Genomic DNA, 13,772 nt, shown 5'->3' with positions numbered 1-13,772 from the left:
GAGGAGTGCTTTACTTCCAATTATGTGGTCAATTTTTGAGTAGGTGTGATATGCTGAGAAGAATGTATATTCTGTGGATTTGGGGTGGAGAGTTCTGTAAATGTCTATCAGGTTTGCTTGTTCCAGGTCTGAGTTCAGGTCCAGGATATCCTTGTTAATTTTCTGTCTGGTCGATCTGTCTAGTATTGACAGTGGAGTGTTAAAGTCTCCCACTATTATTGTGTGGGAGTCTCAGTCTCTTTGTAAGTTGTTAAGAAATTGCCTTTTGTTTCTGGGTGCTCCTGTATTGGGTGCATATATATTTAGGATTGTTAGCTCTTCTTGTTGTATCGATCCTTTTACCATTATGTAATGGCCTTGTCTCTTTTGATCTTTGTTGCTTTAAAGTCTATTTTATCAGAGATGAGAATTGCAACTCCTGGTTTTTTTTTTTTGCTCTCCATTTGCTTGGTAAATCTTCCTCCATCCCTTTATTTTGAGCCTTTGTGTATCCTTGCACGTGAGATGGGTTTCCTGGATATAGCACACCAATGGGTTTTGGCTTTTTAACCAATTTGTCAGCTTGTATCTTTTGATTGGTGCATTTAGCCCATTTACCTTTTGGGTTAATATTATTATGTGTTAATTTGATACTGCCATTTTGATTCTAGCTGGCTATTATGCCCGTTAGTTGTTGCAGATTCTTCATTGTGTTGATGCTCTTTACCATCTGGTATGTTTTTGGAGTGGCTAGTACTAGTTGTTCCTTTCTATGTGTAGTGCCTCTTTCAGGAGCTCTTGTAAAGCAGGACTGGTGGTGACAAAATCTCTGAGTACTTGCTTGTTTGCAAAGGAATTTTTTCCTTCACTTATGAAGCTTAGTTTGGCTGAACATAAAATTCTGGGTTGAAAGTCCTTTTCTTTAAGAATGTTGAATATTGGCCCCCCTCTCTTCTGGCTTGTAGGGTTTCTGCCAAGAGATCTGCTATGAGTCTGATGGGCTTCCCTTTGTGGGTGACCCGACCTTTCTCTCTGGCTGCCCTTAGCATTTTCTCCTTCATTTCAACCCTTGTGAATCTGACGATTATGTGCCTTGGGATTGCTCTTCTTGAGGAGTATCTTTGTGGTGTTCTCTGTATTTCCTGGACTTGAATATTGGCCTGCCTTGCTAGGTTGGGGAAGTTTTCTTGGATAATATCCTGAAGAGTATTTTCCAGCTTGGATTCATTCTTTTTGTCACATTCAGGTACACCTATCAAACATAGATTATGTCTCTTCACATAGTCCCACATTTCCTGGAGGCTTTGTTCATTCCTTTTTGCACCTTTTTCTCTAATCTTGCCTTCTCGTTTTATTTCATTGAGTTGATCTTTGACGTCTGATATCCTTTCTTCTGCTTGGTCAATTCGGCTGTTGAAACTTCTGCATGCTTCGTGAAGTTCTCGTGTCGTGTTTTTCAGCTCCATCAATTTACTCATATTCCTCTCTAAATTGTCCATTCTTGTTACCATTTTGTCAAATCTTTTTTCAAGGTTCTTAGTTTCTTTGCATTGAGTTAGAACATGTTCTTTTAGCTCACGGTAGTTTCTCATTACCCACCTTCTGAAGTCTGTTTCTGTCATTTCATCATACTTATTCTCCGTCTGGCTTTGTTCCCTTGCTGGTGAGGAGTTGTGATCCCTTGTAGGAGGTGAGGTGTTCTGGGTTCGGTTGTTTTCCTCCTTTTTGCACTGGTTTCTTCCCATGTTTGTGGATTTATCCACCTGTCATCTGTGTAGTTGCTGATTTTCAGATTGGGTCTCTGAGTGGATGTCCAGATTGTTGATGATGAAATTATTTTTGTTTCTTAGTTTTCCTTCTAACAGTCTGGCCCCTCTGCTGTAGGACTGCTGAGGTCCACTCCAGACTCTGCTTGCCTGGGGATCACCTGCAGCAGCTGAAGAACAGTAAGGGTTGCTACCAGTTTCTTCTTCTGCTATCTTTGTCCAGAATGATGCTGGTGAAATGTCAGTCTGATCAGTCCTTTGAGAGGTGACTCTTTGGATATACGTGGGTCAGGGAGCTGCTTGAGGAGGCAGTCTGTTCTTAGTAAGAGCTCAAGTGCTGAGCTGTGAGCTCCGTTGTTCATTCAGAGGTGCTGGGCAGGTATGTTTAAGTCTGCTGCAGCATAACTCATAAACCCCCTTTTTTTCCCCCAGGTGCTCTGTCCTGCGGAGTTAGGGCTTAATATGTGAGTATCTGTTGTACTGCTGACTTTTTTTTTTTTCAGGGCTGTCCTGCCCAGCAAGGAGGCAGCCTAGTCACTGTCTGCCTGCAGAGGCTTTGCTGATCTACTGTGGGGTCCGCCCTGCTGACCTGTGTATTTCCCTGCAGTCCTGTTTATATGGGTGTGGTTAGAACTGCCTCGGCAATGGTGGCCCGCCTCTGTGATTGCGGACTCTCTCTGTTATGGTGGGTTGCCTCGGCAATGGCAGGCTGCGTCAGCAACGGCAGACTACCTCCATAGGGTTGGAGTGCCTCAGTAATGGCGGCTGCCCCTCCCCTACAAAGCTGGACTGTCCCAGGTTTAGCTGTGCTTGCCGTGAAACTCTCAACCCCGAGCGTTTCCAATTGCTGGTTTTTTTTTTGTTTGTTTTTGTGGGCGTGGGACCCGCCGAGCCTAATCACCTGGCTTCCTGCCTCAGAGCCCCCCTTTTTTTTTAAGTTAAACTGTGGACTCTCTCCCAGGTGTTCCAGTCACCTGCTGAAAGGGCGCTGGGATCTGTGTGATTTCCTGTGTGGTGACTCACTGCGCCAGCTGAAACAACATCGCTGCCCGGGAATCTCCTGGCCTGACTCTATGTTTCAGTCTGTTTAATCAGATGAATGGGCTAATCTGCCTTCCCGGATCTCCAATTGCCAGTTTAACAGAGCAACCAGACCAGTGTATTTTGTCCGGAGAGCCGCTGCACTGCGGCACTGGCCAAAACAGCTGCACCAGCTGAAACAGCTGCGCTCGCGACCCATGGGGCTTCTCTGCCTGGGAATCTCCTGGTCTGTGGGCAATAAAGATCTGTCTGGAAATGCGGCGTCCACTCGCCCTCTGTGCTTTCACTGGGAGCTGCAATCCTGAGCTGCTCCTACAGCGCCATCTTGAATCTTCTCCCCACTCAAAACACTTTATTTTAAAAAGCATATATAGGCATTTCTGCTTCTGATCTGGCAAAATTTTCCTATGATGGCTATGTAGATGTTTGATATAAAATCTTCATCTTATTATATTATGAAATATGCCATGAAGAACTGGTATAGCTTACTTACAATAATGGTTTTGGCCTTTACTACACAGTTCTTAGCAAGTGTAGCACTTTCCAGAAGTTGGCCAAGATGATAGAAGCCAGGAAAAAGAGCAAAAAAGTAAAAACACCAAGAAATATAAAAACTAAACAACAAAAAAAGAGATTAAAAAGAAAATAAGCCCTACAACCAGGGGAAGATCAATTACATACAGGTTTCTGCTTTGGATTTTATGATAGTATTATTTAATAAGCAAAGTCTGAATTATATGAATGAATTATTATGGTTTTGGCTTCAGCATTATAGTAACTTTTATACTAAGTGACAGAAGTTTGTTGGCATCTGTTCACAGGTATTATGAATTAGTATTGATTATGTTACAAATTCCTTATAAATTACTTACTAATTTGCCATTTTGCAAACTATGTACCAAAATTAAAATATCCTATAGAAAAATGTCTTTAGATTATGAACTCTATTCAAATAATGGCTTAAATTAGGATTTTGTTATGGATAAAGAAACTAAGAATTCTAAAATTTAAAAATGTCCTCTCTTACGAAAAAAGTGTGCTTTGGCTTAAAGATTCAGTGCATTAATGACATATTTTATCATGTAAGAGAATCATTTGGGGCATTCTCCAAGAAAAATAATATTAATCAGTGAGTACTTCTAATTTCTGAGTCTTCTGATTTATACCTCTGGCATACTAGTAATATAATTACCAGTCTGCCATTGTTTTTCTTCACCTAATGTTTTTCAGAGTTCTCTTATTATTATGACTGTGTAGAATATTACCTATTAGATATAATAACTTTTATATGCATGAACATTTTAATTTCCTTAGATACCTTTAAAATCAAATTATGATTAAAGCTTGCAGTAGGCTGGGTGCAGTGGCTTATGCCTGTAATCCCATAACTTTGGGAGGCCCAGCTAGGAGGATCCTTTGAGGTCAGGATTTCAAGACTAGCCTGGTAACATAGTGAGACCTCATCTCTACAAAATTAAAAGGAAAAAACTGCCTAAAGCTTGCAACAAAAATGGCAAATATTTTAGTGCCTTGGAACTGGTTTATTTTTTTTCTTGTGCCAAATAGAAATGTAAAAGATTTAAAATGTCTTATCAAGCCAATTTGCTGATTATATAGATGTCCCTTTTGTTTTCATTCCATTATTTGCTTTAACTCATACAGTTATGATTTTCTAGGCTTTGACCTTATAGTTTTAGGCTGAAAATTCCAATTTCAAATTTCTTTTAAGGAATTCTTAAGAGTAACAGTTACGTCATACTTTGTTAGTAGTACAGAGAAACTTAAATTTTAGAAAATTTGCTTTGGTTTAGTAGCAGTCAAAATGAAGATGTTATAATTAGTAGTAAAAAATTAAAGAATATTTTCCCCTTTCTCCAATAATAAGTATAAACTAGAACTTTTTGCTATTAAGCATGACTTTTGTGAATGCCTGGTCTTATAATTTTATTTAGTATCAGTTTTTAATAGCTTAATATTTCCCCACCTCTCATATGAACCTTAAAAAATTGTTCAAGAACACTAGTTTAAAATGCAACTCTATGTTCAAATAAAGTTGATACTTTTTGCTGAGATTAAAAAAAAACATATGGTCCCATTAATGCATTTAAATATAGTTTGTATACATACAAACATATATCTTGTTTACACATATAAATAATATTTTTTCATGAAACATTCAAAATGCAATATTAAGTTCATATATTCTATACCTGTAAAATGTTGGCAGGGTCCTCGTTAGCAGATGCAACCAACAAAGTATGCCCATTGACAATTCCTTCTGCCAGAAAATACTTGAAGAGCAAAGATGAGTAAATATTATATTTATCCTCCTCTGTAAAAAAGAAGAAGTTACAGTTAGAAACATATAGCAAGATAAAAATCAAATGACTATCAAAAAGCAAGCAGGCTCATATGTTTTTATAATTTTTTTCCTTAAAACAAGTATATGAGGTGGAATAATAATTATGTATTCCTGAGGCACAGATAGGCTAAGAGACTTATAAAGAGTGTCAGTGAGAAATAGGTACTTTCAATAGACTTTATGGTTCCAAACATCATTGTCCAACTACTACATCACGTTGATATCCACAAAATTACCCCCTGCACATACATATACACTTTAGGTATAGGGAACTTCACTAGTAAATTTAAACATTTTAAGGAAGAAATAATACCAATACTTAAATGCCTTAAAAAGGAAAAGGAAATAATTCCTGCTTAATAGGCCCATTATTACTCTAATATCCAAACCAAGGAGTTATACAAAACTACACACCATTATCAAATTTTAGGAAGTCATTACACCAATCCTACATGTACTCTTTCAGAAAAGAGGAAAGAATGAAACACTTCTAAACTCATTTTATGAGGCCAGTATTACCCTAAAACCAAAACTAGACCAATATACCACAGAAACAGAAAGCTATAGACTAATATGCTTCATGCAAATATATAAAAATAATCCTTTGAATATCGTAAAACCAAATCTAGTTTAAGTATATTTATATTAGATAACTATAATTTTGTTTTAAATACTGTAAAACCAAATCCAGTAATATTACATCCTCAACTTTACATATGAGATCTACAAAAAACCTACAGATAACATCCTTAATGGTAAAATAGAATGCTTTTCCCTTGAAATTGGGAAAAATGGAGGTGTATCCACTTTCATCATTTCTAATCAATACTGTACAGAAGGCCTTAGCTGTGTAATATTGCTGGCTTTAGTTTTATGGCACTCAAAATCAAATTATAATTATTATATATATTATAATCATATACATATATAGTAATATAATTATATTGTAGTTATATAATTATATAGTAATGCAACATAATAGAGTAATTACAATTATATTAGGGCAATTATATTGTCATAATATATAGAATTATAATTATCCTTTGGTTATATTGCATTAATATATTTTACACAGTAATATATATATCATATTACTGGATTTGGCTTTATGGTATTTAAAGAATATACTATAATAACACTAACTAATTATACTCTGCTATACTAAATATTACTTGTACTTCTATACAATAGTAACAAATAATGGGAATGAAAATTTTAGAAATCCTACTTGCAATTAAACATTTTGGATAAATTTTACAAAATAAGTGCATGAAGTAGTTCTACACTGAAAAGTACAAAACATTCTGAGAGTAAAGAAGACCTAAATAAATGGATGTATCATGTTCATGGGATAGAAGACTCAAATCTTCAAATTGAACTGTAGATTTAATGCAATCCCAATAGAAATCCCAGTAAGCTTTTTGGAGAAATTGACTAAGTAATTCTAAAATTTACAAAGAAATTCAAAGGTCATAGAATATAGTTGATATTGTTTGGGTCTGTGTCCCTGACTAAACCTCATTTCAAATTGTAGCTGGAGGTGGGGCCTGATGGGAAGTGATTGGTTCATGAGGGTGGATTTTCCCTTTGGAAAATTTACAATTTGACATGACTAAATCTCGTGTCAAATTGTAGTTGGAGGTGGGGCCTGGTGAGAAGTGATTGATTCATGTGGGTGGATTTCCCCTTTGGTCCTATTCTCATAATAGTGGGTCATCATGAGATCTGGTTGTTTAAAAGTGTGTACCACCTCCCCACTCTTTCACTTCCTCCTGCTCCCACCATGTGAGACACACCTGCTTCCCCTTTGACTTTGGCCATGATTGTAAGTTTCCTGAGGCCTCCCCAGCCACATTCCCTGTACAGCCTGCAGAACCATGGGCTAATAAAACCTCTTTTCTTTACAAATTAACCAGTCTCAGTTATTTCTTTAGAGCAGTGCGAGAAGGAACTAATACAAAAGTCAAATAAATTTGAACAAAGAACACAGTTGGAAGACTTAACATTTTATTTCAAGACTTACTATAAAGCTACAGCAATCAAGGTAACATGGAATTAGCAAAAGAACAGAAATACAGATCAGTGGAAAAGAAAAGAGTCCAGAAATAAATCAATAAAATTGGCTTTTGACAAAGGTGGGGAAATAACTGTTTTTGTAACAAATGGTCCTACAATAACTGAATTTCCATATTTAAACAACAAAAGCAATAAAAACTTCAATCTTGCCTCACAGTACACTCAATAGAAAAACAAAAACTTCCATCTTACCTCTTGTACTAATACTAAATATTAGCTTGAAATGGATCATACACTTAAAAGCCGAAACAATTAAAACTATTAGAAGAAAACGTAGGAAAATTCTTTGCAACCTTGGAGTAGGCAAACATTTCTTAGAACATTAAAGCATGAACAGGAGAAAAAGATGGATAAATTAAACTTCATCAAAATTTAAAAAATTTGCCTTTGAAAAGACAGCGAATAGGAAGATATAAAAAGGCAAACTACAGATAGACAATATTTGCAATACATATACTTGGTAGAGGACTAGTATCCAGCACATATTTTATCAACTTTTACACTGCAATAAGAACACAAACTCTACAACATAAAAATGAGCAAAAGATGTGAACATATCCTTTACAAAAGATGATACATGAATGGCCAAAAAGCATTAAAAGATGTTCAAGTGACAATCACGTGGGGCAAATAAAATGCTCCAACATTGCTAGTGGCAATCCAAAACATTGTAACTACATTAGAAAAGTTTGGCAGGCCAGTTGTGTTGGCTCACACCTGTAATTCCAGGACTTTGAGAGGCTGAGGCAGATGGATTGCTTGAGGTCAGGAGTTCGAGACCAGCCTGGCTGACACAGTGAAACCCTGTCTCTACTAAAACCACAAAAATTACCTGGGTGTGGTGGTGCATGCCTATAATCCCAGCTACTCGGGTGGCTGAGGAAGGAGAATCATTTGAACTGGGAAGTGGAGGTTGCAGTGAGCTGAGATCACGCCACTGCACTCCAGTCTGGGTGATAGAGCAAGACTCCATCTCAAACAAAATAGAACAAAATAAAAACAGTTTGGCAGTTTCCAAAAAAGTTAAAAATACACTTATTATAGGATCCAGAAATTCTACTCTTGGGTACTCACCCATGAGAGATGAAAATACAGGTCTGTATAGATTTATACAGAAGGTTTATGGCAGCTTTTTTTAATATCCAAAACTTAAAATAAGTTAAATGTCCATCAACTGGTTGCTGAATGGAGAAAACAAATGATATATTCATAAATGGATTATTACTCAGCAATAAAAAGAAATAAACTACTAATTTACAGTAGTTTCTTGGTATCTTCAGGGGATTAGATACCAAGGATATCCAGGATTGGATATCTAGGATACCCTATGAATACCAAAATCCAAGGATGCTTAGTACCTTAAATTTTGCCCTCTGTATCCAAGGATGTGGTACATGCTAAAACAGAGGGCTAACTGCACATGCAACCACATGGATAAATTTCAGAAGACATTACGCTAAGTGAAAAAAGCCAGATATAAAAAAGTACACATGGAAAAATTGCAGTTACATGATATTCTATAGAAAGCAAAATTAATCTCTAGTGGCAGAAAGATTAGGTGTTGGGGTCAGGAAACTGAGCACCAAGAAACACTTTACGGTGACAGAAGTGCTTTATATCTTGATTATGGTGGTGGCTGCATGAGTATATACAGTTCTAAAAAGTCACTAAAATTAGGAAATGGGCTTGGCACAGTCACTCACTTCTGCAATCCTCATGCTTTGTGAGGCCAAGGTGGGAGGATTGCTTTGAGGCCAGGAGTTTGAGACAAGCCTGAGCAATACAGCGATACCTCATCTCTAAAAAAAGTAATAAAAAAATAGCTGGGTGTGGTGATGTGCACTGGAGGTCTTAGACACTTGGGAGGCAGAGCTGGAAGGATCCCTTGAATCCAAGAGCTCAAGGATGCAGTGAGCCATGATTGTGCCACTGTACTCCACACTGGGGAAGAGAAAGAGAACCTGGTTCAAAAATAATTTGATAAAATAAACAAATGGGTGCATTTTATTGTATATAAATTAAAATTCAATAAATTTTATTTAAACAATTCCATAAAGTACAACCAAAGTATTAGGTGGTGAGTTGTTTAGATACCTTTTTAGCACACTCTCTTAGAAGAAATCCATGATTAAAAGTATAGTCGATTTACACCAAGTTTAATTTTATATATTAAAACACATAGCTAGTTCTTCAACATTATTCATCACAAGTTAAAGTTTAATATCTACAAATCTACAACTCAAAAAATGTACTTAATGATTTAGGGACATTTTATGAGAATTTTAGTGGGTTACAGAAAAGGAAAATGTTTTCAATGCTTCTGTACTACTTACAGCTGACAGATGGAAAAGCTAGCAGAGACAACTATAGGAGAGATGATCAGCACTGACTACTGATTAATACAGCTGTAACACTGGAAAAATGCTTACTTAGTATAACTAAGAATTTGCCTCCATTCAACTTTAGAACAAACTAGAAAGTCATGTTTAAAATAGGATTGATTTTCCCTGAATTAATTACTATTACGTCAGTTTAGAGAAGCAACCATTTTCATTAATAAATCAATAATATAAAAAAAAACTATTACATTTTTTAATTTCTAAGATTAATATTTTTACAAAACGGAAAATTTAAATTTTAAAAAATTAACCCATAATCCTCAAATAATTGTTATTGAAATTTTGTTCTATTTCCTTTCAGTACTTCTATGTTTTCAGTGATGACTGGATTTGGTATTCTACTTTTTTCACTTAATCTAACAAACATGCTTTATAGTCTTGTAACTATCATGTTTATGGCTGAATAATGCTCTAGTAAATTTATGAACCATACTTAACTATACCCCCCTACCAAGGCCTTTTCATGCTGCTTTTAGGGTTTTGTTAGTACTAAATACAGAAGAATAAGGATGCTTCAGTTCCAACATGCCCAAAATGAAACTCAGTATCTCATTATTTCCTTCTACCAAATGTGGCCCTCGTTCAGTTTTTAGAAAGCCAGGATTTAGCCCCAATACTTCCTCTTTCTCTCTCTCTCATTCTCTCGTTTTTTTTCTCTCTCTGTCTCTCACTCTCTGTCACCCGCACACACCCACACCCATACACACAAACCCAATCCACCTCTCTCCTTATCCTTACAACTCTTTGAAATATATTATCAAAATATTTCTGGAATTTATTACTTCCCTCCATGCTAATGTCCCTCCACTAGTCATACTACTAACAACTCTTGCCTAAACTACTGTAACTGTTTCTTATTTCTTTGCATCCACCCTAACACTCCTCCTTTAATTTAGTAGTAACATTTTCAAAATATAAACTTGATCATCTCATTTTTCTACTTAAAACTTTTCAGTGGTTTCTCATTGCTCTTGAGAAAAAGAACTAAATCCTCTAAGCTGGCCTACAGGCTCTACATGGTTGTGGCTGAACAGCAGAGTTTAACTTGCATAAAGAAAAATATTTGTGTTAACAGTGATATAATAGTGCCACTTTTCCCTCTTTAAAATGTAAATAAGGAATGCTTATACACTGTTTGTGGGAATAAATTAGTATTTTGTAATTAGTACAAAATAAATTTGTATTAATTTATTCTGTTCTCCATACAAAAAACAGTATGGAGATTTTTCAACAAACTAAAACTAGAACTACCATTCAATCCAGCAATCCCACCACTGGGTATACAATGAAAGGGAAAGAAATAATTATATCAAAAAGATACCTGCACTCATATGTTTATCATAGCACTATTCATAATACCAAAGATATGGCAGCAACCCAAGTGTCCATCAACAGCTGACTGGATAAAGAAAATGTAGTATAAACAGCAGAGAATATTGCTATAGTAAGTAGCTAGTCAGGCAGGAGCAGGGCAGGAGAGGGCTCCCTCCACCCAACAAGGATGTTGGGCAACCATCAGGTGGTTGTCCAGCAGTTGTCACACTGCCTCTCTAAAATGATAATTGGTCGCAGTTGATGCTAGGGGGAGATCAGCAGTTTCTCAATAGATAAAACACCTGAAATTGGTAACTGGCAGCTTACAATAAGATCTCAGGAAGTGGGCCAGTGGGCTCCAGCATGCGCATTAAGAGGCAAAATGACAGAGTATGACTTTCACATGGTAGCCCACCATAAAAGGGAAGAAGGACTCAGGTGAGCAAGTTCTACAACTCCAGTAAACACACTGCACATACTCACCTCCGAAGTACTAGCAGACCACCACACATGCAAGCAGCTCACACCAAGGGAAGAATCAAGGGAAATGAGATACAAAATGCCGTATGTCAGCAATTTAAAACGCAAGGTCAAAAGGTCAAACCCTGCATTTGACCTCCAAGATGGCTGCTTCCAAGTGTACTTTCCTTTCTTTCCTGCTTTAAAGTATTTTGGTAAACTTCTACTGCTGCTCTGAAACTGGCCTCGGTCTCTTTTCAACCTTAGGTGCCTCAGTTAAATTCTTTCCTCTGAAGAGCCAAGAATTGTGGTTGCTGCAGACCTGCATGGATTTGCCACCAAAAACCCAGATATACACCACCAAAACAATACTACTCAGCCATAAAAAAGAATGAAATCATGTCTTTTGCAGCAACATGGATGGAACTGGAGGCCATTCCCCTAAATAACTCAGAAAGAGAAAACCAAATACCACGTTTTTATTAATAAATGACAGCTAAACAAAGACTACATGGACATACAGAGTGGAATAACAGACAGTAGAGACTATAAAAGGTGGAAGGGTGGGAAAGGAGTGAAGGTTGAAAAATTACCTATTGGGTACAATGCTCACCATTTGGGTGATGAGTACATGAAGAAGTGAGACTTCACCACTGTGCAATATATGCATGTAAGAAATCTGTACTTGTGGCCAAGCATGGTGGCTCACACCTGTAATCTCAAACTTTGAGAAGCCAAGTTGAGTGGATCACTTGAGGTCAGGAGTTCAAGACCAGCCTTAATCAACATGGTGAAACACTGTCTCTACTGAAGCAATACAAAATTAGCTGGGCATGGTGGTGCACACCTGTAATCCCAGCTACTTGGGAGGCTGAGGCAGGAGAATTGCTTGAACCCAGGAGGCAGAGGTTGCAGTGAGCCAAGATCACACCATTGCACTCCAGTCTGGGCAACCTCTGTCTCAAAAAAAAAAAAAAAAAGAAAGAAAGAAATCTCTACTTGTACCCCCTCAATACATAAAAATTAAAAAATATATATATGACTGTTAACAACTTTTTAATAATGAAAAAAAGAAACCTAACCTATTTAATTAGAAGAATTAAAACATTCATAAAGTTAAGAATGCCTTTTACAATACTCAAGTGAGAGAGTGAACTATATCAGATCAGAACTACTTAAAGGAGGGATATGCACTCGCAGATAATAAAAAATACTGGCTGATTTATGAGAATGAAGGATAATAAACAAACTAGATGACACAGTTGTCTTTTTCTACCTATCTCTCTCTCTTTTTTTTTTTTTTTTTTTGAGATGGAGTTTCGCTGTTGCTACCCAGTCTGGAGTGCAATGGCACGATCTTGGCTCACCGCAACCTCCACCTTCTGGGTTCAAGCAATTCTCCTGCCTCAGCCTCCCGAGTAGCTGAGATTATAGGCGCGCACTACCATGCCCAGCTAATTTTTGTATTTTTAGTAGAGACGGGGTTTCACCTTGTTGACCAGGATGGTCTCGATCCCTTGACCTTGTGATCCACCAGCCTCGGCCTCCCAAAGTGCTGGGATTATAGGCGTGAGCCACCGTGCCCGGCCTCTACCTATCTCTTAAATGAGTGAGGGTTCTGACTTTTTTCTTACTCCCCACACCATCCTTAGTGATGTTTTCTTTATCTCTAGCTCAGCCTTCTCTGTGCTAAGCTCCAGGCACCGACATTATTGCTATTTATTTGCTTATTATTGACTAGACATAGTACTTAGCAAATATGCTTTATGTTATTTTTACTTCAATGTGCCAACAGAATTTCACAATGTATCCAAAGGGGAAACCATATTTTTTTCCTCTTCCTTGCTGCCCATCTTCTGGTGGTAACATGCTAATTGGGTAAGTTACTTAACCATTTGCTTTGGACTTGAGGTTTCGCCAACTATAATATGGGGATAATAAAATTATACCTACTTTATAAGACTGTGGCAAAGATTTAATACTTAAATCAGTGTCTTGTGCATAGTTAAGTAGTCAATAAATGTTAGCTATTATGGTTTTAATTCTCGGCTCTTTCCTTCCCATTTTATCCACACAAATAATCACGGCTTCAACTTCCTACATCTTTAAAATCCATCCACTTTCTTCCTTCTTTACTGCCATAACATAGTTCAATTCATCCTTACCTTTCACCATCAGCCTCCAAATTGGCCCATGTATTTCTAACCTTACTCCTCCCTCCAATCTACTGTCCACACAACTCAAGAGTATTTTTTTCTAAAGAGCAAATCTGATCTTGTCACTCCCATTTCAAAAATGGCTTTTTATTGCTCTCAGGAGAAAAACACCCAAAAAAGCAAGCCATATAAGCCTCTCTAAATATTGTATAGCCTTCTT

General features: G+C 37.0%; 1 protein-coding gene across 9 annotated transcripts in view; it reads right to left on the bottom strand.

Annotated features, from left to right (window-relative positions):
• ELP4 (elongator acetyltransferase complex subunit 4) overlaps positions 1–13,772 on the bottom strand; it is a 274,144-nt gene that overhangs the window by 238,033 nt on the left and 22,339 nt on the right. For all 9 annotated transcript variants that reach the window (XM_009007873.5, XM_002755140.6, XM_078340783.1 and 6 more), the window contains exon 3: positions 4,997–5,118. In XM_009007873.5, the coding sequence (XP_009006121.1) occupies positions 4,997–5,118 (122 nt within the window). The remainder of the gene's footprint in view (positions 1–4,996; positions 5,119–13,772) is intronic.

The sequence above is a fragment of the Callithrix jacchus genome, chromosome 10 (genome assembly GCF_049354715.1).
Source record: "Callithrix jacchus isolate 240 chromosome 10, calJac240_pri, whole genome shotgun sequence".
Classification (NCBI taxonomy): domain Eukaryota; kingdom Metazoa; phylum Chordata; class Mammalia; order Primates; family Cebidae; genus Callithrix; species Callithrix jacchus.
Note: the sequence above shows the minus strand (reverse complement) of the source record. Positions and strands in the feature narration are given on the sequence as shown.